General features: G+C 38.7%; 2 protein-coding genes across 5 annotated transcripts in view; one reads left to right on the top strand and one right to left on the bottom strand.

The window, feature by feature from the left end:
• CNST (consortin, connexin sorting protein) overlaps positions 1–14,657 on the bottom strand; it is a 53,194-nt gene extending 38,537 nt beyond the window's left edge. For 2 of the 4 annotated variants that reach the window (XM_039568497.1, XM_039568499.1), the window contains exons 1-4: positions 14,554–14,657; positions 12,764–12,860; positions 10,479–10,500; positions 314–751 (exon numbers count right to left, since the gene is read on the bottom strand). In XM_039568497.1, coding sequence (XP_039424431.1) covers positions 314–751; positions 10,479–10,500; positions 12,764–12,766 — 463 coding nt within the window. In that variant the 5' untranslated portion in view covers positions 12,767–12,860; positions 14,554–14,657. Of the gene's footprint in view, positions 1–313; positions 752–10,478; positions 10,501–12,763; positions 12,861–13,842; positions 13,944–14,553 lie in introns of those variants that run through there. The other 2 variants (XM_010391748.4, XM_039568498.1) reach the window with 2 other exon arrangements.
• A 146-nt stretch (positions 14,658–14,803) lies between these two features.
• Positions 14,804–25,309, top strand: TFB2M (transcription factor B2, mitochondrial). The gene is made up of 8 exons (XM_039569482.1): positions 14,804–15,098; positions 15,947–16,035; positions 16,976–17,129; positions 17,531–17,679; positions 19,277–19,366; positions 21,608–21,670; positions 22,882–23,033; positions 24,382–25,309. The coding sequence occupies exons 1-8, from the start codon at positions 14,804–14,806 to the stop codon at positions 24,566–24,568; spliced, it is 1,179 nt and encodes a 392-aa protein (XP_039425416.1). The 3' UTR covers positions 24,569–25,309.
• Positions 25,310–25,525: the final 216 nt, after the last annotated feature.

Below are 25,525 nucleotides of genomic sequence, written 5' to 3'. Positions count from 1 at the left end.
TGATTTGGAAGCCAGCCCCATTTCCATACTGACACTGTGTACCTCCCCCTACCTGTGTTTATTTGATGTGTTACATTTGCTACACAGCCACTGTTTAAATACAGAAGGTGAAAACATTTAGAGTTGAATCTGATTGAAGACTATTAGGAGTTCTGGAAAAAAAAAGTAAACAAACCAAAAAGCTGCCAAACCTTTAGTGAAATGCTAAAAATAATTAGTACAACAACTAAATTATATTTCTTATTAATTCACAGACCTAAACTACAGTGTTACTTCTGAAGTAAACAGAACAAAAAAAATGTAAATGAAGTACCTTTAGATTTTTTACTGGAGCTTCTTTTGCTTCTTGGACTTCTTTTTCCACCTGGCTGTTTTTCTGTAATGGGCTTTTCCTCCAGCTGAGGGTCCATATGGACATTTACAGATCTTCTCTCAGTCTCACTTTCCTTACAGCTTGGGATCCAGTCTCCACTGTCCATATTCTCATTATTATTGATGTTATCCTGTTCACCTTTATCCTGTCGTCCCATAGCAATGCTACTACTGGTCAGAACTTCATTCCCATCACTGTCAAGTTGATTTTCATTTTCATCAGCTGAAGGAATCAAATGAGATACCAAACTTTCTACCCTATAGTTAGTAGGAACACTGTCCTTTGAGTCTATTTGCAGATCATTTGGTGGAAAGTCTCTGTCATCCATTAGAGCGTTACTTGTTGAACCACTTAATCTCCTTCCAGATATTTTTAGACCTAAAATATAAAACGGAACAAAGCATTTATAATATGCATACTATAATAGATAAATAATGCTAATGCCAGCCAATAAAGATTCACATTAGCCAAGTGATACAGCTTTTCTGTATGGGGAGTTTCTTTCATTCATTGACCCATTTAAAGTCTTAAAGCCAGGGATATTTACATACAAAAAAAAAATCTAGAAAGTTATTTTTTTATCCAATTATAATTGTTCCAGTTACCTGAGCAAAAGCACAGCTGATCTTTACAGCAGTGCTCCCAGTGTTACAGCTGAGGAAATGAGAAAAACAAAAAGATAAACAGAAGCCACCCCATGTCCCCCTCCCCCCCCCTTTAAATCCATGGCTAAAACAAAAGCATTGTTGTCACATAAAATCATAGTTTGCCTGAAATAAAAATAAACCAGGGAGGAATAAAAGTAGAACAACCCTTAATTCTGTCAGTGATAGTATCAGATCAAACTTGCAGATAGATTAACTGTGTTATAAGAATTAGATGGAAGTAGAACCTGCTTACTGACTCAATTGTCACATTATTTTCAAGAAAACATTCAACATGTCTTCAGTATACACAGAAGCAGATGGTTTGTTGATAAAAAACCTAATCCCCCACCTACCCTCAGCAGGAGTCAATTTTCCCTTTTTGTGAAGATGCAACTCCAATCAATGCTGCAATTAGACACATTCATGGGAACAAAGAAAGAGTAACTTAACAGAAGACCTACATGTTACAGGATCATTATTGTATCTGCTCCTATCTTTAGCCTTTAGAAGCACGGCAATACTGCTGTTCAATTTAGCAACAATATACCTGAAATACAGCTCCATTATGTACATCTCACTAGATTTAGTTCACATTTTAAATAGTGCAGCCAAGAATCAGCAAGCACTCTTGTATTACAGAAGAGCTTAGGTAAGCCTCCTACAGCAGCTACCTATACTTTCCTTCAAATGAAAATATGTTTTAGGCTACCTGTTTTCAACAGGCTTTCTTAACTCTTGGCATACACAAGTTGAGTAAATTAAATACACACTTGCTAAATATGCAAGATAATCTTTCATTTTAGTTGCTAGAAGAATTAAAATTGCAGACAAATGGAAAAAAAAAAATCAAAAGAATATGTAGGCTTTCCTTCATACACAGAAACATATTTCTGGTAAAGATTACTGAAGAGATTTTCCCCAAATCATTCCTTCATAAACTTTGTACCTGCAAAAAGGACTGAGAAAAAAAAAGAAAAGAAAAAGAAAAGATCACTCCTGCTTTAGGGATAAGAAGGAGGATTTAGGGAGCTACAGGCTGCTCTGCCTCACCTCAGTCCTTGGAAGGTAATACAGCAAGTTAGCCCAGAAAGCATTTTCAAATACATGAAGGATAAGAAGGTCATCAGGAGCAGTCAGCATGGATTTATGATGGGTAAGTGGTGCTTCTACAAAGAGCTGACTTGCTCAGCAGAGGAAAGGGGAGTAATGGATGCGATTCCCTGTGACTGTGGTGAGGCTTTTCACACTGTCTCCAATAATATGCTCACAGACAACCATACAAAGCACAGGCCTGATTAAATAGACAGTGAGGAGTTCCAGAGAAGCACACAGAGGGCAACAAGCCACCACTGGCTGGGCAACACAAAAACAAAAGCCAGCACCACCCAGGACAACTCCATCTCTGCTTCCAACCTGAAGAACTTGCTAACCACTTCCAGCCATACCAGTCTAACAAAAATTACAGCCTACCCTAAAACATACAAGCAGCACCAGGGAAGGGTTAGACTGGACATTAGGAAGCATTTCTTTACTAAGGGTGTGGTCAAACACTGGAACAGGCTTCCTAGAGAGGCGGTCAGTGCCCCAAGCCCGTCTATGAGGCACTTGGACAATGCTCTTTACAACATACTTTAACTTTCGGTCAGTCCTGAGTTGCTCAGGTATTTGGACTAGGTGATAACTGTAACTTTGTACAGTTACAGTCCCTTCCAATGGAAATACTCTATCCCAGACTAGAAGAATAATGCATTATACATTAGAGATGTAAGTTGCATTTTCCTTTGTCAGCCACATTAGATGATAATCGGTTTTCCTTGAACACCAGAAAGACAAAGGGAACTCTAGAGGAGATACTGAGAAGTTATCTGGAGAATGCATCTGTTCACTAGACGGATGCTCCTTAATCAAGCCATTTTCTCTCAAAGAAAGTTAAACACAAAACAAAAGGTTAAGGGGAGAACAAAACTTTAATCAGACCAGAAAGAATCAGAACTAGAAGGTATTGTGATAGACACCCACACTACAGTTATGTTGATTTATTGATAACTGTTCTAAAGCACTAAAAAAATAATCCCAAACATGACGTTATATTTGAAAGGTTCAGATTTTACTCTTTCTGCCATATGAAATAATAACTACTGCTGCTTTCCCTAGCTCATCGATCAAATGATGCATCAAAAGAGGTTGAAGTAAATTGCCCAAACCCAATACGGAATTAGTTTTAACAGCAATAATTAAAAATCAGGATGTCCTACCACCACTGTCTTGCTTCTGTCCGTAGAAAACAGTTTATCCTTTCAACAGCCAGCAAAGGGAAAGAGAAATATGAATGCATTTGAACAAGGCATTTCCTATTTGATTGTGAAAAATGAGAAAAGATGCTTGTGACAAGTGATATTTTCTGTAGAGGAAGCTAACATTCTGATGGAAAATGTTAACTCACTTCCTCTGAACATTTGGCTAAAATGATAGTCTGTTTCTAGCTGAGAAGCTGGAGAGCACAACATTTCTTGGTTTATTGCCTGAAACTCAGTATTTCTCCAAATAAAAGTAGCCCTGAAAATCTATTCCTTTCTACAACCCTTAGGACTCCTTAGAGAATGAAAATCCAAAAAGAGCTAGTTCAAAGAATTTAGAACAGGCTTGCCCTTGATCTTTTAAATGGATTTCCCCTCCCACCCAGATGAAACTTTTTACCTTCTTCATTTTTCAGTGCTGCTATTTGCAGTTTCTTTTGAGTTCACCAAGGCACTAGGCAGGTATCAAAGTGAATCTAAATCCTGTGAGAATGAACTCTAGCTCTGTCTAAAAACACACATAGAAACACTTATTTATAAACAAAAATGGAATTTAAATCCCTCATGATTTAAACTATATTTAAAAGGCCGTTAACCTGCAGTTCCTGTATTTACTGTTTTGCCACTAAATTGAATCGTAAACACAAACAACATGTTTAAAAACAATGTTTGTTTCTTCATAGGCCCATCTGTCCTCCCTTCACTGGTTGCTCAAAATTGAAATAAAAACTAACACTGAACAGAACTGTGCTGACCTTTGTTAAAAGGTACCAGTGAATAAATGTGCTTCAGTTGCCACACAGATTCATACAGTTGGCACATGTTATCATGGAGATTATAGCACAAATGAAAAATAAAATGGAAAATATTTGCCAAGTGGCTAAAAGACGAAGTCTGTATTGAAGAAATTAGTTGCATGCTTGTTTGCTTTAGGACAAACAGTATGTACATTAGAGAAATGGCCCTCACTTGTATTTTAGGTCAAATTCAGTTTTAAAAGGCCCATGCTCATCAGTGTTCTCTATCATGTACTTCATACAACTTAATAGAATTTTGACAACTTTTTCAGTTGCTCGCTTTTTTCCATCTATCCTTACTATGGAAATATAACCTTAAATACAGCTGTTTGGATTGTGTTTTTTGAATTTAAAAAAAAAAAATGTAGTAAGAAAGTAAGTAAAAAAGTTTCATCTGACCTGGCACAGATGAAATTTGAAGAGGACATTAAAAAAAACCAAACCACAAACACCACCAGCCCCCCTCCAGCCCCCCTAAACCCTCATACTAACACAGCTCCTTCATCCTGGACAGCTGGGGGTGGTTTGTGAATGTTTCCTGAACATACAGTGTAGTATTTCATTTACTGATCTAGGACATATCTTACAGAACAATCAAGATCATAACATTGTTTCTTCTAACATTCAAAAAGTTACATCAAATTGGTTTTTTATTCCATTTGATTACCTTCATATAGCTCCTATGCCAAAGACACTATTTTCTCTCTCTCATGCCATTTAATTATTCGGTGTTAATTAAAGAAATTTAAGTCTTTTAATTCTTTGAAAGTCAGCTTCCCCACTCTATTACCCACACTGCTCTATTCAAAGTGAATGGGCATTTCAGATGGTTCCCCGTGTTGCTTCTATGCGATATTTTCATTAACTTCGATGATAAACCATAATAGCTGTATAAAGTCTGCAGTTAAAAGCAGTTATAAGCATTTTTGACGATTTAATTAAAAATTAATTATAGCAATAAGCACTCCAAAAGGAATAACATAAAATTCACTGAGATAAACAGAATATCCCCAACCTTTTGGAATGAATAAAGCACATCTATATGCAATAGGAATTAACCAGTTTGTTATGATGAAAACCATCTCAAAGAGATACCAAATAGAAAACTGACCATGAGTCCAAGCTTTCTTCTTCTCCCAAGATATAATACAGCAAGTGTTACATGCACAAGAGAATTCATTATGTCCTGCCAGGCACTAATCAATTACAATCGGGGGCGGGGGGGGGGGGGGGGGGGGGGGGGCGGTGGTGTGCACAATATACACAGAACAAAATGTACAAAAGATAACCTGGATCCCAGCAAGGTAAAAAGGTAAGAGTTTTAGAAAGGAAGGGACAGCACTACATTTGGCAACAGCAATTTGGTCTAGAAAAGGTTGCTATGTAAACAACCAAACAGGCTGTCTAGAGATGTTGTGGAATCCCCATCGTTTTAAAGAAGAAATTCAGCACGTCTCAGGTTTAAGGACAGGTGAAAAGTAGACACTACCTAGTAATAAAGGAATTTAATTTTCTTTATTGTTGCTGGGGTTTTATAATCTTCTTTCACCGCCCCCCCCCCTTTTTTTTTACTTAAATACAAGCAGCTTTACAAGTTCTAGAGGAAAAAAAAGATCAAACTGATTCCATGAAAATGAAACAAGTATTTTGAAAAACCAGTATGTTTACAGAGTTGGTGTTTCTACCATTAGAACAAAAAAAAGGAAAACTGTAGAAACACTAAAATTTAAAGAATGACTAAACCTAACCCACATATTTCTTAAGAAGAATAAATCTGTTGATCTTTCTGATAGCTGGTGTGAAGATACTATAATTTAAATATTGTCTTGTAATGCCTCTCTTCATACTGACAAATAATCTTCCACAAATTAATAAAAACCAATGTGAAAAGTGTCATGGCCATACACAATCAAAACACATACTGCAAATTCTTCTTACTGCCCATTAACATCCACATAGAAGGAAAAAGATTGATCTCATTTTATGAACATTTATATTTAATACCAAAATGAAGTTTCAGTGATGGGGGGAAACTCTAAATGACACAGTATCTACATGTCACTATGTAAAAACTACATATAACATAGCATTACGAGTCCATTAGCTTGCAAGAAAAAGGACAATGTCTACTGTGCTGTTACAGGAGATAATAAACAAAAAAGTCCATATGTTCTTTAGAGGAGTTCAAATGCAACTTCTCTACAACAGTTTGCTTCTTCATCTAATGTGGAAGCCAAGATATTTTATCACCAGAGTGCCCTTGCCTCGCCACAACCAAGAAAAGTTGCTGAAGTTACCATCACAGAATTTGCTATAGAAAGAAAGAGACAGCAGACAAAGGTGGTAGGCAATTCATGTAGCTGTAATCTCACAAAGCCAGACCAATTCCAGCTAGCAGAATTATGCACTGCATTGTGTTTTATATGAAATACAACGGTTGGAATGCTGCTGATTCTAAAGAAAGGGGAATAAAGATATTTGTATGTATGCTTTCATTACCTAACCTGACACCTCTGCAGAAAAAAAATCCATGCTGTTGTGCTGTCTTATAGCATGGACTCACTAGTAGTTTATCACTTCAAAAGATAGACTTATATCCCTTTACTGGACAGCCTCACCATGAGAGAATCTCATTAACATCCTCCTGACTGTTCAGTTTGCCCTGTTTGGCTTTGAAAAAAATGTACTAGGGGTAAAAATATCTTTCTATGTGCTTTCTGCTTCTGTGTCAGATACACAGATTAAGAAGTCTATTTATTCAAATGTGTTAAGTCTGCTGTCCTTCAAGAAGTATTCAGACGCAGGAGTGGTTTATCTAATTTCATTGAATTTACAAAAATGTCTGAGTATGAACACTTTGGTGCTTTGGCACTTTCTGACACTGAAGTGACACTTCTCAAGTGGCAGCGGCATTTAAAGGCGCAGCGATCTTCACATCTATAAACAGCAGGAATAGTGAGGTTTAAAGAGGAAGTTCCACATGCTATTTTCAACTTCTACGCTTCCTAGTCATACTGCTGATTCACAGTTTTAATAAACAATGATAAACATACTGCCAGGCATAATCTACTAGTCCACATTTAACATTACTTTAAAAATATGTTTCAGTCAGCAGCCAAATATAAGAAGTTTGTCTGGGAACAAATAGTAGCTTTTAGTAGAACACATGACAGTTCTGTCAAAAACTTCACACAAACAACTTCTTTATCAGCACTCAAAATACACAATGATGAGTCCCCCAAGCATCTGAAAAGTTTTGGGTCTCAAGCTTCACTAGAACAAATCTGACTGAATGTTACAAGAACAAAAAGCAACCTCACCATTCTATGTGTTCCTTTTTTTTTTTCTTGTCTGCACCAAAACACCAGAACGTATATTGGGTGTATATATATACATGTATATGGTAGAAAGGCAGTAGACCAGACTGCTTCAGGAGAATGGAGAACTCTCATCACTGCAGCTCTTTTATAAACAGTCTAGACAAATGCTGGTCAGGAATAACCTATGAGTAACTGGTCTTGCCTTGGGATGCATGAACCTCCTTTTAAGTCTTATGAGAAGCAGTAATTTGCCTTTTTTGATTTTTTAATTTTCCTTCTAATTGAAGAACTCCCAGATTTTTGTAACACTTCAGAACATGTGCACAAGTTTGATTACAAAGCATAACAAAATGAAAAGCTTCCTACTAGACAAATTTATGCATCTTTTCTAGGATAGGTACATCTTCCTTACAGGAAAAAAAAAAGTCCTGCAAATCCACAGACTATATTTATGAGAATTAATCAGCTCAACTCACTTTTATCCAAATCTTTATTTTCCAAGGACCTGATAAAGCTGTCAGATCCTACCATCTCATAAGAGAGGTTGCTAAAAAAAATACAATAATAAAAAATCTCTCATGATCTCAGGTAACAGTTTTCAACATATATGTAAAAGCAGAGATGACAGAACAGATCCCTTGAAATGAAGATGCAAGAAGAATGATCAATTATCTAAAAGTTGCCCAACTGAAGAAAGAAGAGCGTTCAAGATTTTCTGAGAATTAGATTTCATAGTGAGACTGAATTTCATAATTTTTATATATTGATGAGGGACAAGCAAGTTTTATAGCCCTCATCAACACACAGAAAATTAGTATTGTAAAAATATTCATTGAGGTCCTAAATCATATCAAGGCCAGAAGCAAACACAAATAGAATGGAAAGCTGTCCATAAAAGTTATGAAACAATTCTCCATAAGTATTACATACTTGAGGTCCCTCTGTTATCAAGCCTGCAGGTCCAACCAGAAGGTTAATTAAGAACAGAGCTAATTGTTAGAGCTTCAATAATTGCCATCATTAGAAAATCAGAATATCCAGCAGCTCTACTAAATTCTTGCATCAATTTGCTTTATATTTCCTAAAGGAAGGATGGTCTAGTTTCTACATTATTCAGTGTCAGACACAAATGAATGAGATCAAATCCCTTCTTTGCTCTGAACCTCCTCTATGAAGTCAGTCACACTGTTACATCATCTGTATTGCATTTCTTAACCACAAAGTACTGCTATATTTCACAGGGATGTATCAAAGATGAATACAATAAAAGATTGTGAAATAAATATTTTGGTAAAGGGGACCATACAAGGACTGTAAGGAGGTACAATACATTTGATTTGGTCTTTTTTTGGCCCTTAAAGGCCTGAGCAAGAACTCAATCATATATGAACTATAAGAAACCTATGTTAAGCAAATTACAACCCCCAAAAATTAATCACTGGTGTAACTTGGCTGAAGTTAATGAAGCTGCAACCACTTAAACCCAGTGGTGAATTTAGCCTTGAGTGCTGTTTCAACTCCGCCCCTTCCAACAGGAAGTTATCACAGTAAATTCATTTCAGCTCTAATTGTGTAAATAGATATTGGCCATATGAGCTGTCTCTAACAATTTACATGTATTTTTGACTAATAGATCTTTGAGAGGTTTTCTGAAGCACACAGTTACCAGTTTCTCCATGTAGAATTTGAATGCTTGCAACACCTGAGCCTGTAAACAGAGATCTAATTTGTTTCAGATCATCTTTTCAAAAAACTATTACCAAGACCACTTTAAGAGGTTTCCATTTAAAAAGGATCTTTCCATTACAAAATCATAACTATCACAAACATTAACAAAAACTCAGTACTCTAAGGTAGTAAAAACTAACTTAACTTAAAACCCAGAGTGAGATTGTTTCAATTGATACCATGACAGAAGAAATTTAACAGCTCACAGAGACACTGAATGACTGTTATTTCTCCTGGTGTTAATGATGTCATATTTCAGTATTAAAATAGTAGACTTCAACAGTCTTCCAGGAGAAAAAGAGAAGTCCAGGTAAGAAACTAAGCAGCTCCCAAAACAACATGGAATAAAGAGTAATTTTATATGCCAACTCTTCCTAGGATCAAATCCTCCTAGGATCAAATGTGTAAGCTCTGCACTGTGTATGTCACTTTATAAAATAAACACATGAGTCAGTGAAAATGCCAAAATATTACTGAACAACTGACAAACTTGTAATTTCAGGACAAGATGCACCCCAATTTGTTTATTTTACCAAACTGGGTCAACTGTAACACCGTAACAACAGAATGAACAACTCCTGAGCTGTGATGCAGGTCCAGATGTAATGTTGGTCTAAAGTGATAAGATCATCATGCCCTCACTTAGAGGCTAAAAGCACACAAAATTCCAGGTTATAACCATTAAGAAAAAACCTCCAAAGTGCACATTATGAATTTCCATATTATTTCAGTAACATATTCACCAAGTGAACTTAAAAATCTTCCTAACACGCTCATATTATTAAGATAAAATGAATACCAGGATTAGTTTTAGGTTCTTTCTTTTTTTAACCTAAATTTATTCTGAATTAATCTGAATTTGCCCTGCAGTGTAATATTAATGTTCCAAACAAAAATCCCAAGAAAATTAATTGCATGGACACAGAAAAGCAGTGCTAAAGCTCACATTCTAAGGCCATGCATTAACAATTCACTTGGGACAGGTGGAGCAGCGCATTGGAACAACAGTGTAAAAAACTTCATGCTCCTAAGCAACTCCGTTCCTAAAAAGCAAGCATGCAACACAGTAGATTTGTCTACAGAAATCTCTGGCACTAACAGCATTTCACCTGTACACTTTCCTTATCAGTTAACCACACAAAGACATCATAGTTATATTGTAAGTAGATTAATAAGAAAAAAACAAAACAAAAAAATCTTAGTGCAACAGGCTCTTGAGCAAGACAAAATTTCAAAAGCCCTCTGAATAAAGACTTATAATGAGACCAACACACAAACACATGCTGAGTGAATTTAAGTCAGCAGAACACGCTCACCAGAATTCAGTGAAGAGAAATTCTGAGAGAAATAAACAGAAAAAGCGTCTATTAGAATGTTTTCACTCCTGCCCACAAAGTCTTAATAGTGCTTTTCTTTGCATGCACACAAAAAATATTTGCAGTAAATTTAGTGCTGATGAAAGATGCCAGATTGATAGCCCTAGGGACTGAGTTTCTCTGTACACACAGAGTGAGAAAGTTTGTAACCCTGCCAAAATGCCTTATAATACACAGCTTATGCAACCATCTTCACACTACAAAACCCTTCCCCTCTCCACTGAAAATGTTAAAAATATTTCTTAGTGTTCTTTAGAAGGGAAATAAAACATGGACACTGTAGTTAGCATCAGTAGGGACAGAATTCAAGGCATCAGATCATTTAAAAAATGTTTATTTTTGTTCTGAATGGCTCTTTTGTCAGCTGTGAACTTTGCTGCAGTGTTCGTAAGGCTGCAAAGTCAATCTGCACCTGGTATGAAAAAGTTTTCCTATTAAACAGCATGGTATTGCATAACAAAAATAGTGAAGGAGTGGTTTAACTTTTTTAATCAAATAAGCTTATTCTAGCATACATGACCATACACCTAGTGCTCAGAAACTATCTCAGAGAACTGACTTCATAGTTTCACTTAATTGGTACCTACGCAGTCACTCTCCAGTGATCTGCACAATTGATCTACCAGATTTTTAATGGACAGGAACTCCCTATTAATCAGGTTTTCAGTGCTAGTGGAATCTGCATTGTCACATGGAGCAGGCGAGCGTCCAAGGAACCTTGGATTCTAGTTTCCCTTGCTACTAATAGCTTGGCCAAACAGCAGAACTCCCCCACTCCCTAACCACTGTCCCCCATCCAAATGTCAAGCCATTTTTAATTGTCAACAGAGGACACATAGGAAAGCAGTAAGCTAAGGTTTATAGACCATAACAGCTCCAAATACAAAATCGCTGACCTCTTTGTAAAGGCTGCCTTTCACTTCAAAGGAAGATGTCTAACACAACCCACAGGTTGCAAACTCACTGGCCTCAAACCAGGTTGTGGCATAGGATTAAATGCTACTTCAGTTCTTGGGAGATTTCCTTTGTGCCATGTATGGGCTTGGAGTGGGGGACAGCGATGGCTAGAAAATATGACAAAAGAATGAGGCTACTCTCTGAAAGATTTTAAAATAGAATTCTTCCTAGAGACTCTTTTCCTGAGCATGCACTGTTTAGAGCACTTTTGAAGAAATCTCTTACTCCTTCTACTATTTCCCTTGGTCACCAACCAAAGCATTACAATAAAATTGTTCAAGTATGCTTAATAAAATAAGTGAAAACAATAATTCTGTGGCATCCTGCATCTCAGCAAAGCAGAGATGTTTCTGCCAACTCAAGCATGTAGCAGGTTATTTTATTTTCACATTACTGAAGCAAGTAAGCTTAAGTGATTCTTTCAGCTCTTTTGTAAGAGCTTCTTTCATTTCTGTTGAAAGCTTTTTCTAAAATTCACATTAGAGGAGGTATTTGGTAACGTGTAAACTTTTCAAACTTAATCTGTATTCTGAGTCTTTAGAGAAAACTCTAATGATAAGTATCCACTAGGAGGACAAGGAAAAAATACGATCATGCAAACTTCCATTCACATACTCATCAGATTATTTTTGTGCAAGATGGAAATTCTGTCAAATTTGTACATAAAATGAAGTATAGGCATAAGAGTTTGAAAACCTGAGACCAAGATCTAGGTACTTCTGCAATTTGCACCCTTACTTAGAAACGATTGTCAATATTTACTATGGCTTAAGTGGTTAATACATAGAAAAATAACATTAAAAGGCTAATGCTTTAATATTAACTTGAAAAATAAGCTTTAAATTGAGCCAAATAAAGGTAAATGCAAAAGGTCTTTAGAACCATTGAAAAAAAACCCATCAAGTCTCTTTACTGTCTTTTTGACCCCCACAACTAATGAGCTCTTTTGGTTCAAGCATAGCCTGGAATCCAATCAAGCAGGTAACCTTTTTGATTCTCTCTGATTTATTTCAGGAAACAATAATTAGGAGGAAACAATTTCAGAGCACTCAACAATGCACATAAATTACAAAGACATAAGGCTCTATGAGGTAAGACTGTAAATTCAAATATTTGCATGTGGCGATAGCTGGATTAAACTAGAAAACACACACCACAATCAGCCATTAATGTAAAAATAATTGTTCAAATGTCCCTGCAATACACTTCAATATAATAAACAATTTTCTACATTGTAATTTCTAAAGTAAAAATATGTAAAAACTTACCATTTTCCTAAGGTTTCAACAGTTTGTCAAAGGTAATGACCAGGTCATAAAGAGGTAGTCCTTTAAGCATGAAAGATTCAGCATATATCTGGCAGTTCTAGTAGGGGGGAAAAAAACAAACCATGAGTTTAGCCCATAGAGACCTGTGGTTCAATCCAGGCAAGCACTAAACTAAAATAAATAAAAACATGAAGAAAAGTGTATAATTTCCAGTATATGAAGACTTGTCAGGGCATTTTGTCATTTGGCTTTTATTAGCAAACACTCCTTTGAATAATCTCAGTTGCTCTGAGCAGCCCATTCAAAGATGACCCTAGCACTCCTGAGTTCTCCAACTGACAACAAAAATTTCCAAAATTCATTCATTAAGCTTAAAACTATACCTAACCTTTCTGTGGCTATAGCTGTCAATAAACTTTGATAAGGAATGCTGAATTAGGATATTACTAAATACTTGCTCTAAGAAAATCAAGTTCTGCTTGATGTTCTAAAAGCCCTATAAATTACTGAATTATCAGACTAATTAGTAAGAGAGGGGAAAAGCTATTATAACATAAAGTCCAGTTTAAAAATGGATTGAGGTCTATCCCATCATCCAGCTGAACAATCTGTCCATTTCCCTTAAGGCACAGGGAAAATTTTTATAGCACTCAGTGTGAAAAAGCAGAGTATTTAAAAATAAATTGCAGATACAAAGAACTTCTGCATTTGCTAAGGCACTTTCCTAAATTCAGCCCAGCCCTTCATGCCCCGTGCAGATCCCCCAAGAAAAGAACAACAAAGCCACAATTTTCTATCCCAATTTCTGTTTTAGAGAGATATACCGAACAAAATGACTTTGTTTAGTAAGTAGGTAAGTATTAATTTCTCACTTCACAAGCAGAGAAACAAGGTACAAGAAATAAAGCAATTTGCAGAAAATCATACAGAAAACCTACTTCTGAACCATTAATTTGAAGACCAGTTGTGCCCTGTGATTTCCAGATCTCTCTTGCCTTCTGCACAAACTAGACACGGAGCAAGGAAACACGTTTGGGAGGATTCTCTCTCCCTTCCCCCATCACACTGCGGCCACTCACCTGCCACTGACAGGCATTCACACAGTATCCCTGAAGGATGAACTCCAGTTTGGCAGAACTTGAAAACGTTTTGAAGATGGTCTTAAAGTTATTTCTCTTTCAGGCACTGGGGACGTTGCCGGAAAGACAACGTCACTGCTACCGAAAATTACGGGTTCAACCTAAACCGTAATTGCAACAAGGTATCGAGCAAGCACCGATGCCGGAGATCCGCCGGAGCAAGATCCTGCACCTGCCGAGGGCGGCAGGGCGATACAAACAACCGAGTCCCGAAGTGACTATTTAGCTGCAGACGCGGAGATCAAAGACTCTCGTGAAACACCCAGGCAAACCTCAAACTAAATACGTAGCTCCTGGGACTTCACCGACACACGGAGCACACATCGCTGCACGGGCGCCCGGCAGAGCGCTTCCCGCTGGCCCGAGCCCCGCCGCCCGAGCCGCCGCTCGCCCCAGCCCTCCCCGTACTCCGCTCCGGGGGCGCCGCGCCGGGGGCAGGAGCCGCAGCGCCGGCACTTGCTCACCCCGGCCGAGGCGCGCAGCCCGCCCGGCACCGGCACCTTCCCGCCGCCCGCCCGGCGGCCCTAGCCCGCCCTTGGAGCGCCCAGTGGCGGCCGACACAAGCAGAAGGCGGCGGCGGTGTGCGGCACCGGGAAAAGCATCTCACCTTCCCCTCCTCCTCCCCCTAAGGATAAGCCGCTGTCAGCTCACCTCAGCTCCGCGGCGGCTCGGGCGGCCGGGACCCGCCAGCCGGCATGGCGCGGAGGCGCGGGGGCCGGTGCTGCCGCAGGCTGCCGGCGGTGCGGGGCGGGCACCATAGAGAGGGCGGGCGGCGGGAGGAGAGCCCTCCGACGGCGGAGCGGAAGCGCGCTGGAGAGGCCGGGCAGAGCAGGAAGTGACGGCCCGGTTGCCGCGGCGCTCACGCTGCCGGAGCTGGGAGCGCGGCGCGGGCGGCGCGGCGATGCTGGCGGGCCGGGCCCCGCTGGGCGCCGCGGGCTGCGGCCGCCTCCTGGCAGCGGGGCTGCGGGCGCTGCTCTGCGGGCTGTCGCCGTGCTGGGTGACGGCAGGGCGGCAGTACCCGGCCCTGCGGGTAGCGGAGCCGGCGAAGGAGAAGCGGCTGGTGCATAAGGAGCAGCGGAGCAGCCTCGTGGTCCGCCGCTTCATCGCCTGCCCGCAGCTGGCGCGCACCGTGTGGCGCTGCCTGCAGCGCGGAGCCGGCCCCGGCCCCCAGCCCCTCCTGCTCGAGTTCGCGCCTGGTGAGCTGCCCCGAGGCTCCAGCGCGCCCCAGTGACCTTGGGCGGTCAGTCCGAGCTGCCGCCCTCGCCACCGGCGGTGCTGGCACCCCGGCCCCGCGAAGGGCTGGGGCTGCTGCGGGGAGGGGCCGGGGCCCTGCTTCTCCCGGGATTTCGGGCGGGGGTGGCAGCTGCGTTGCGTTCCGGTGCTGCCCCGGCCGGAATCCCGGCTTGGGGCTGTCCCGGACCCGCTCCCCGGCACCTTCCCAGGAAATCTGGGTGTGGGCAGCGGGGTGTGCCTGGGGGGTCCATTTATGCAGAGCTTGGGGAATGAATGAGGGTGCAGTCTGGAGGCTTGAGTCACTCGTGATAAAATTTTCCCGTAGAGTGACCAGAGATGTAGTTTTCTGTCAGGTAATACTGTAATTTTGTAGGCGAATTTTATCAGTGAAAACACACCCAAGATTATGGGCTATAGTAAGTCCTCTTCAGTTACCTAATGGTTTGGAGGTTTTATATGTTTATGTTATATGCAGAATGTATTTCAAAGATAATGTGGGTAAGATTTCACGGTATGTTTCAGTTGGCAGAAGAAAAAGTAGTAGAAATATTTGACATGTTATCTCCAGTGCTGCTCAGTATCTAATTGTAATGCTATGCTTAGTGTAATTCAGTGAGCAATCTCACGCAGGCTGCCTGTAAATCATTTCTCTAACTCTTGTTTTGAAGTGTATTTAAACAAACACAAGCTGTCTCCTGCTGAAGGTGATATGTCCAAAGTGTTGTGTTGGGAAAATCACTAAAGGAAATCACTTAGAAACAAAAATGCACTTTTTAATTTTTTTTCTTTTTTTAAAATTTTTCTACTTCAGGTCCTGGGATTTTGACTCGAACTCTGCTTGATGCAGGTCTTAGAGTGGTAGCTCTGGAAAGTAACTCAGATTTTCTTACAGACTTAAAGGTACACCTTTGATTCAGTTGCACGTTTCTAAAACGTAGTTAAAGGGAAAATGAGAAATTAACTTAAATTGTTGTGTAATTATTGGATCAAAAAGGAATTAGGCAGTGATTGTTACTTGCAACATGTGAAATAATGCCTACTAATAGTAAGTAGGTTGGTATTGTACATTGCAAATGCAGAGTATTTTTTAATTAATTGATTTGGCATTTTGTGTATGTAGGAATTCAAGTTCATACATAGTCTTCCTATGCATAAATAAAATTTCATGCATAAATCTGAAACTAATCTGAGTCATTGTTGATGTTTATGTTTAAGCAAGAGTTCTGTATGAAGCTTTAAGAAATCTGTAAAAATAGTCTTAGTTATTCTGATTATCTCACAGTGTTGTTTAATCTGTTTTCCTGCAATTGACACTTACACGTGTTGTCCTCTCCTGCTCTCCTGGGCTTTGCATGGATTCAGAGGGGGTCAGACACAGAGCTGCAGAAGTTGCTGTAGAAGGTTTGCATTACATTGCTGGTTTGGAACCAATGACTCTCACGTGACTTAAAATATGTATAAAAGGCATTCTCTCCACAGATATGAAGAATTCTAGTTTTAAATTGTTAAAATAAGTGGTTTGCTTAGTGGAGTATAGTTGTTTGTTTGTTTTAAAACGTTGTAGAACATTGTACTCTTTCAAGAATGTGGTTTAAAGCTCAAGTTGAATAGCACAAAAAAATGTCAAAATGCCCTGTACAGGGAAGGGGCAGTTATTTTATCAGCTGAAAGAAAGAAGCTATTCTTTTTATCAGCTGTAAGAAGCAGCTCTGAGGTTTGACTTCTGTTGACTGGGTAACAATTTTAGGTAGTGCTTGAATGCATTTTTTGTTTGGGTTGGGTGTTTTGCAAAACCAGTTACTATATCCAGATTTGTTCAACTAAAGTTATTTTTATTCAGTCCCTAGAGAATAGCCTGGATGGGCAGTTAAAGGTGATTCATGGTGACTTCTTCAGAATGGATCCTTTGACAAAGGGAACATTGAAACCACCTGCTGTGTCTTCTGACAAACTTTTTGAAACCATGGGTGTAGTAGCAGTTCCTTGGAGGGCAGGTATATGTTTATGATCCCACATGTTACAAACGCGTGTTTGAAGGGTGCATAGGCAGTTTGGCAACATCTTTGGGATTTGCTTGAGGTATATGTTCTGTTTAATACACGTGCTGGATTAATGGATACTGTTTTCTGCATTTCAGCTTTACTTAAGACTCGTGATAGCTTCAGGAAAACCCTCTGTGGCAATATCAAATAATTAAGTATTTGCTTGTCTGTTAAAGGTTTAGTCTAATGCAAGCTGGGCTTAGCTTTGACTAAGGCTTGAATTGTCTTAATTCTTGAACAACATGAGGTCACAGACTTTCTTCTCTTGTTTGTAGTTTAGACATTAGAATTAATGAGAATGTCTAATACGTAGTGCAGAGTTTTAAAGATACTTTTACACACTGTTGAAACAGATGTTCCTTTGAAAATTTTTGGAATTGTACCGCAACAGTTGGAAAGAAACAGACTTTGGAGACTTCTTTTCGCCATGTATGAATGCAGTTCCATATACAGATATGGGAGAATAGAACTCAACCTCTTTATAAGTGAAAAAGAGTATACGGTACGTGCAAGGCATTTTACAGGTAATGAAGGTGTAGTGCTTCACAGAACACAAACCCATTTATATTGTATACTTAATGTTTTTGCTAATGAATTTTTTTTTTACCAGAATTTTAAAGTATTGTCAGTTTCGTACTTGTTCACTTTATGCAGTGATAGCATTGTTAAGAAACATTCTGTTGTCATATAACCACAGATTTTATAAATGTGAAGACTGGTCCTTGAGAAGCATATGCAGCAGCAGACTAGCTGCTTTCCATTGTAAATTGTGAGGTGATTAAATTCTGTACCATGCTTTTGCAACAAGTTTGTTTACTGGTTGCAGGTAATAGTTAACGAAGACTGAATTCAAAACTCAAAAACACAAGTGAGGATACCAAGTCCCTAAATACCAATACAGTGAGATGCACTTGTCCTCTTGAGTTGTTTTGTATGCAGTACTGAAAAGAACTGAGGAAAAATATAATGATTTGCACTCCTTTTTATTAATGCTCTGTACACTAAGGTGCAGAGCCCTTTCTGGATTACATGTTCCTAATTTATGCTGTCCCAAAGCTCTGGAACTGTACTTATACTTCAAGGATGCCTTTTTTCCTCCTCCGTGAAACTGGGAGGTTTCTTACAGAGCCGTAAACCATAAACCTTTAATTACTTGAAGTAGACAAGGACTTCCAGGTCTCCTTACACAACTTGTGTTGTGTCTAACACCCCACTGTAAAAATTAAACATCTTAAGCATATTCTTCTGTGAAATGACAGGTTTGACACCACTGAAATATCCACTTGTATGGTATGTATTTAATGGTCAGATTTTTTACTAAATACAGGGCAGCCTATTCATTTAATGCAGTCCCTGTTTCATGTTTGGTTTTTTAGCTTTTCTGGTTATAATAACTATAATGTGAACCCTGTTAAATGAGAGTTGTGTAGTAAAAGGTATTGGAACCTTCTTTTACTGGGCATTGTTGGCTCCTTTTTGTTGGTTGTTTTGGCTTTTTATCATATGACAAGGCTGTGTAAATCTATTACAAGAAGTTAAATCTCCCTGCTACAATTTACTTCTTTCCTTGCTGTTTTTGGGAATAATCACAAGCTTTTTTTCTTGCCCTAAGAGTTGTTTGATTTGTAGTATTGATCAGGATGATGCAAGTTGCTTAATGCTCAGCGAGGTCACCTGATGTTTTACTTACTCTGCTTGTGTGTCTTCTTGGGAATATTATTTTATCAGTGCAAGCTGGTAACTCTCCCAAAGCTACAGTTTTTATATGAAATCTGATCCTTATTCCTCTTCTGTGTGAAACCTTTCTGCCTTAAAAAGGAACAGAAAATATGTGCTGGAGATTCATGCATAGTTCAGTTATCCAAATAACTGCTGTGAAGAAATACATCAAATATTACAATGTCTTCTAGTCCTGTCTTCTGACAAGATATACTAACATAGCACACAGCATGTATTTGAGTCATTGTGTAACTTTACCTTGGAATTTTAGACTTAACTGAATTTATTAGTGTTTTATATATATATGTGGATTTTGCTTAGATAAAGACACAGTCTTGGTTTTGTGCAACAAAAATGCTTAGTCTTTGCCATTTTTTTAGATATTAACAGCAAAGCCTGGGGAGTCAAAGATTTATCAAGCACTTACTGTACTTGCACAACTAGGTTATGAAATTGAACTGCTGCATAAGGTAAGAGTTTTGTACCAGCTGGTATGGCCTAATGTTATGGACATGCATTTAGAAAAGGGTTTATAGTGGTTTACCATTGTAAACTAATTGGAAGCTAGTCTAATGTTTAAATCATTTGGAGAACTGTTGAAAACTTTTGTAAAAAGCCAAAACAGTTAGGTTTTGTGTAAAACTTTTTCAATTAAGCAACACTGATATTCACTATGATGTCAGTGTTTTCTCTGCAAGCCACTGTACTCCAAAACATTTATTCTCGGAATCTGGTAGATAAAAAAGAGATATTTAGACACCAGATATATCTTTTCCATTCTGCTAGTGGTTGTGTGAAACTAGAAGTCTGCCTTTCCAATCTGTCATAGTCTGCTCTTCGTTATATCATGTAAATTTTGCCATCATGTATGCTTTGGATTTCCTAAGATGTGTTCAGTAGAAATTTTTTTGAGTCTTGGTGCTTTAATGCATACCTGCTTCTCCTACTAGTCAGTACATTCTTACCTTGTGAAACATGCTATGGTTTAGTTTTAATTTTAATTTAGTTTTAATTTTTTTTTTATGTTGTCCCCCCACTTCCCCATGAGCACATGGCCATCAGCGTTCAGTTAGTTTATGCTTTTCAGATTTATCTTTGTGCTCTGTTTTTCTAGGAACCTACCTTCATAGTTTAAATGCTTTGCTAATCTAAAATTAGGTTTCACTGTCTTTTGTCTTCCAAATACCTTATACTACAAGGTATATATTAAGGTAGATATTAAGAAGTTGAAGAAGAGTACTTTTTGAAGGTGGTCATCTGACTAACCGGGATGAAGTAAAAGTGGAGGCATTTGATGTCTCTTTTGCCTCAGTCTTTAATAATACTGATAGACCTTGGGCTGCCTGGTCCCCTGAGCCAAGGATCATGAGTATGGGAACAGTGACTTTCCATTTATGGAGGCTGAAACTGTAAGGGACCAGCTGTATCAGCTGAATGTTGTCAAGTCCATGGGGCCTGATGGAATTCATCCCAGGGTACCTGAGGAGCTAGTGAAGTTATGGCAGGACCTCTCTCAATCAGGTACCAAAGGTCTTGGGAGTCTGGGGAGGACCCTGCTGACTGAAGCTGGCCAATGCTATTCCACATGCCCCACAAAGAAGGATGTGAGGGAAGATCCAGTGAACTACAGACTTTTTAGTCTAACCTCAGTACCTGCAAACATTATGGAGTACCAAATTCTACTGGGTACTATTAAAGTAATTTGAAGAACAATGTAAAATCAGGCACAATTAACATGGGTTCACAAAGGAAAGTCTCATTTAACTCATCTGACACCTTCCTATGATAAGGTCACCTGCTCAGTGGATGAAGGGAAGATGGTAGATGCAATTTTTCTGCATTCTGGGGAGGCTTTTGATACTGCCCCTCACAGCATCTCTCTGGAGAAGCTGTCCAGCTGTGGGGTGAGCGGGTTCAGGGTGTGCTGGGTGAAGAACTGGCTGAAGGCAGAGCTCAGAGGGCTGTACTGATTGGGGCTACACCTGGCTGGCCACTGGTCACCTGGGGCTGCTGGCTGGCAGCAGCTCAGTCTGAGTCAGCAGGGTGTGCCCTGGCAGCCAGGAGGGCAAACTGCATCCTGGGGTGCCTCAAAAAGGCATCATCAGCCAGTCAGAAAAGGTGATTGTCCCACTGAATTCAGCATTGGTGCAGCCTCACCTTGAATACTTGGGCAGTTCTGGGCCCCACAATTTTAAGAAGGATGTGGAGGTCCTTGAATGCACCCAGAGGACAGCAAAGCCAGTGAAAGGACCAGAAGGAATGTCCCATGAGGAGCAGCTGAGGGCTTTGGGCTTGTCTAGTTTGGAGCAAAGGAGGCTGAGGGGTGATCTCACTGCTCTCCACAGCTTCCTGGGGAGGGGAGAGGGAGGTGCTGAGCTCTTCTGCTTGGTATCCAGTGATAGGAAACATGGGAATGGTTCAAAGCTGTGCCAAGGGAGATTTAGACTGGACATTTGCAAGCATTTCTTTGCTGAGAGGGTGGTGGAACATTGGAACAGGCTTCCTAGAGAGGTCGTCGGTGCCCCAAGCCTGTGAGCATTTAAGAGACCATTTGGACAATGCCCTTTATAACATGCTTTAACTTGGCCAGCCCTGTATTGCTCAGGCAGTTGGACTAGATAGTCACTGTAGGTACCTTCCAACTGAAATAGTCTATCCATTCTAACAAAACACTTTATTTAATTCCATAATATATTTGCTTCCTCCCATAGGAACCTTGGTCATCATTTGCAACTAATTTGAAAAATGGGGGACTGGCAGTACCAAAAACTGTGGTAAGATTGTTGTGTACAGTTGTCTTCTTCTGAAGATGCAGCTAAATTACTTCTAATTAAAGGATAAAGTAACTTTATAGCAGCATTTACAGATGTATTTTTTAGCAACTTTTCTAATTAAAATTTAAGGCAGCATGTAGATTCATCAGAAGTGAAGAATTGCTATTAGCTTAGAAACTGAAATAAACTAGTGTCTTTATTGTCTGTGATGGAAAAATTATAGTGAATATATAGCATAAAGGAATATGAATAGGTAAAGTATTTTTCAGAGAAAGTTACTGATGGTCACATCTACCTGCTTGAACAAAACACAGTTAATAGCACAATCAGTATGCTGCTGTTTTGATTAAAATAGTTATTCACATGTCTATTGTAGATTTCGTGTGCAAGTTAATTGTGGAAAAGCATGAGTCTCAAAACTTAAATCTGAGAAGTGCAAGAATACATTGTGTAAAGTTACTTACTTCTCTTTTAGAGAAGTAATGATGTTCCTTTGTATAATAAAAGAACATCCCTATTTAATACTGATAATATAAAAGCATGTTTACTTAATATTTTTAAGTTTCATGCTCCCCAGTAAACTGTTGTGGTACTATATTGAGTGTAGTTTGCAATGTTCTGTAATATATGACTGGGTGTGCCTTATATGCTTAATTGTGTTACCGAAAAGCCCTGTAGAGAGGCCCATCAGGTCTCAACATGCAAGATGTACTAGGACAGCTTTAGAAGTACAAATATCAGATCTATTGGACAATATATCTATTGCTGCCAATACAGAAGTACATTTGTTTCAGTTGAAGACTCCACTTTGTCCCAGGTTAATAAAATCATCATGTTGTAATAGTGTCTTAGTGTTACACTCACATAATTCCATCTTATATGTAACAGCAGGTAGTTGACCTGATACCTTGCATAGGAATACTATAGGCCATATAATACCTTGAAAACTCACATCAAGCCAGTATTGTCTACTTCAACTAAGAAAGTCCAGTTTAAAACATAGAAATAAACCTCAAGTGATAGTATGTTTCTTTTGTTTTCTATTTCCTTTTCTGTTGGAGGCACAGGGAGGTGAAGCCTCATCTTCCAATGAAATCATCTTGTTAAGACTTTTAATAAGAAATGTTGCTGGTGGCAAACATAACTTTTAGCTTAAGATAGATACTGTCTTAAAAAGTGATTTTTTTTCAGTGACTTTGTTTTTCTTGCAGCAGGTGCCAAATGACCATTTATGTTTGGTACGACTGACTCCTCAGCAAAATCTGTTTACAGGAGGCTTGAAGCCCTCAAATGCATCTACCTTTATTTTCATGGTGAAACAGTCTTTTGCTAAACCTAAGTCTAAACTTACTGATAGATTAAAGTAAGTAAGAAAGAATTACAGTTTTTATACTTTGGGGAAATACGTGAAAATATTTAAATATGCTCCCAAAGCAGTATTTATTTGCAGATGAAATACAGCCTTTAAAAAAACGACTTAATTAATTCTTAATTAATCGTGAATATGTAGAATAGAAGATTTAATTTGTGCAACCCACAATACAGTATTTTGGGGACTGTTCCTGGCAGGAAGGTTGACAAGTATTTAGAATGTATATGTGCAGTAATTCCTGTACCTCCAATGGAGCTTAAGTCATGTATCTGCAAGAAGTTTTCACTTATTTTACAGATACAAGAATAAAGCCACCAAGCATTTTGCAGTAACAGGAATTAAAAGCTGATTAAATTAAAAGAGATTCAGCTTATAGCAGACATCAAAGTCACACTAATGAAAAGAAGCTGAAGGTTATAGAAGGTGGAATGGGGATGTCCTCAAATGGCTGTTATCTAATTAAAAAATAAGGCTTTACACTTTACCAATTATGCAACTTTCTTTAATACTGGTTTTGGTATTACACTGGAGCTATTTGCTTTCCTTTATGATCAGTAGATTTCTGTTTTCCAGAAATGGGAGGTGTTCACAGTCTGGAAACCATTGGCTTCTTGCTGATGAAGATAATGAATATGAAAGTTAATTTCCAGAAAGGGGGAAAAAATAAGCTACTCTATTCCAGTAACTCTCTTAGCAAAGAGAAGTGCAAAGAGCCTTAATGGATTTCTTTCTTAAAGCTCAGTGGTGTACCTCATCTCCACTTGATCCTTCAGCCAGGAAGTTGAAGGCTTCTAATATGCATCTTCTGTGTATTTATTCAGTCTTTTCCTGTCTGGGAAATAGTTAATGTATGTGCACATTTATAAAAGTATAGCTTTCATAGCTAAGATGTAGATGAGAGGAGGGCAGATACATCTGTTTATATATAGAAGAAAATACCTGGGAGGTGTAAGTCACTAGTTCATGCTATACTGAGTTACCTTCTTGAGACTGCCTTGGCTTTAATTTCTCCAGCACTGAAACACCCTTTTTACGTTGTAATGCCTGTTACTGACTTAGGCATTTGGGATGGATGAGGGAGGGAGAACACCTATCCTGTAATGAAGAGGTTTGTGTGGTTTGGTATTGTGCTGGGGGGCTTTATTTGCTATTTGTGTGTTTTAATAGCAGAGGTTTCTTCCTGCTTGCAGTATGGATTGAAAATAACTTGTGTTGCAAGAAGAGGTTAGCTTCTTCTAGAAGCTTTGAAAGAGTGAAGTGGACCTTCAGATAATGTTTCCTGCTTTTTAATTTTTCACAGAAAGAAATGCTCCATTATGATTTTGTTTGTTTGTTTCAGTTCATGGAGCTTGGACAATAGTGACACGTTACTGAAAGCACTAGAAATTCCCCAAAATGCTGCAATGTGTAACTTGTATCCAGAAGACTATAAGCGTCTTTTCGAGGCTTTGCAAAACTCTGATATGTTCGCTGAAACCTTGTTCCATGATGAAGTCTTGGCAAGTACAAGGATCATGAACTTATAAATTTAAAGCTTTTGGAAGATCACCTTTTCTTCTGGAAGATTACTTTGATAAAAAAATGATTTAAATAAAATCGGAGATACCATTAGCTAGATGATTTCCTGTCCAAACAGGAAAAATTTAGCAAGTAACAAGAGCCCTTCTACATAGGATGAAAGTAATGAATTCACGGTTATTTGTTCACAATCCTATTTGGAATGGACAAGCTTTGCAACTTTTGCAGGAGCTTAGTAGCTTGTGTTACTTTTGGATGTACACTTCAATGCAACTTTTTGTTACACTGTTGCTCTATATTTACAACATTCGAAAAAAATTAACAGACCAAGTAACAATTATTTGTCTGGTTTGTATTTTAGTGCTTAATGATTTGAGTGCCCTTTTGACAGATGCACAAAATACAAAGGTCTTTACAACCAGTGTCTGCTACATTGTCTGCTTTTCTGAATTTGCAGCATAAAGTCAACATAATGCTAATAAATTAATAGTGGTGTGTTAATAGAAGAGAAGGTAATGACAGGGTGATAAAGCATTAACCGAGAGTTGCTTAAAATAAAGATTGTGTTATCCCTGAGGAAAACTTGTAGCAGTTATTTCTTTTGAAAATAATGGGGCAACCTCTACTAGTTGATAACAATACACAGACACCCACATCTGTATAGGGATTATTTTAGGTCTGAAAGTCACCAGATATTCAGTGCTGTATAAATGGTTTTGAAAAAATAAAATCATCTTACTTGAAACCTTTGCCAGTATCTTTCTTTAATGTGTAATACATGTACAAAAAATGACTCAAAACCATATGCTATTAAAATTCTGGTTTTAGCTGTAATACTCCATAAGGCAACCTGTTCCTAATTTCTCTTTCTGTCGTGCCATGTAACTATTTTGTTGTTGTTCAACAATGCTGAGAGGTTGTACTGTTTTTGTGTTCTGTGTGGTGTCCTCTGGGAAGAGCTGTGG

This window comes from Corvus cornix, chromosome 3 (genome assembly GCF_000738735.6).
Source record: "Corvus cornix cornix isolate S_Up_H32 chromosome 3, ASM73873v5, whole genome shotgun sequence".
Taxonomy (NCBI): domain Eukaryota; kingdom Metazoa; phylum Chordata; class Aves; order Passeriformes; family Corvidae; genus Corvus; species Corvus cornix.
This window is presented reverse-complemented; position numbering and strand designations above follow the sequence as displayed.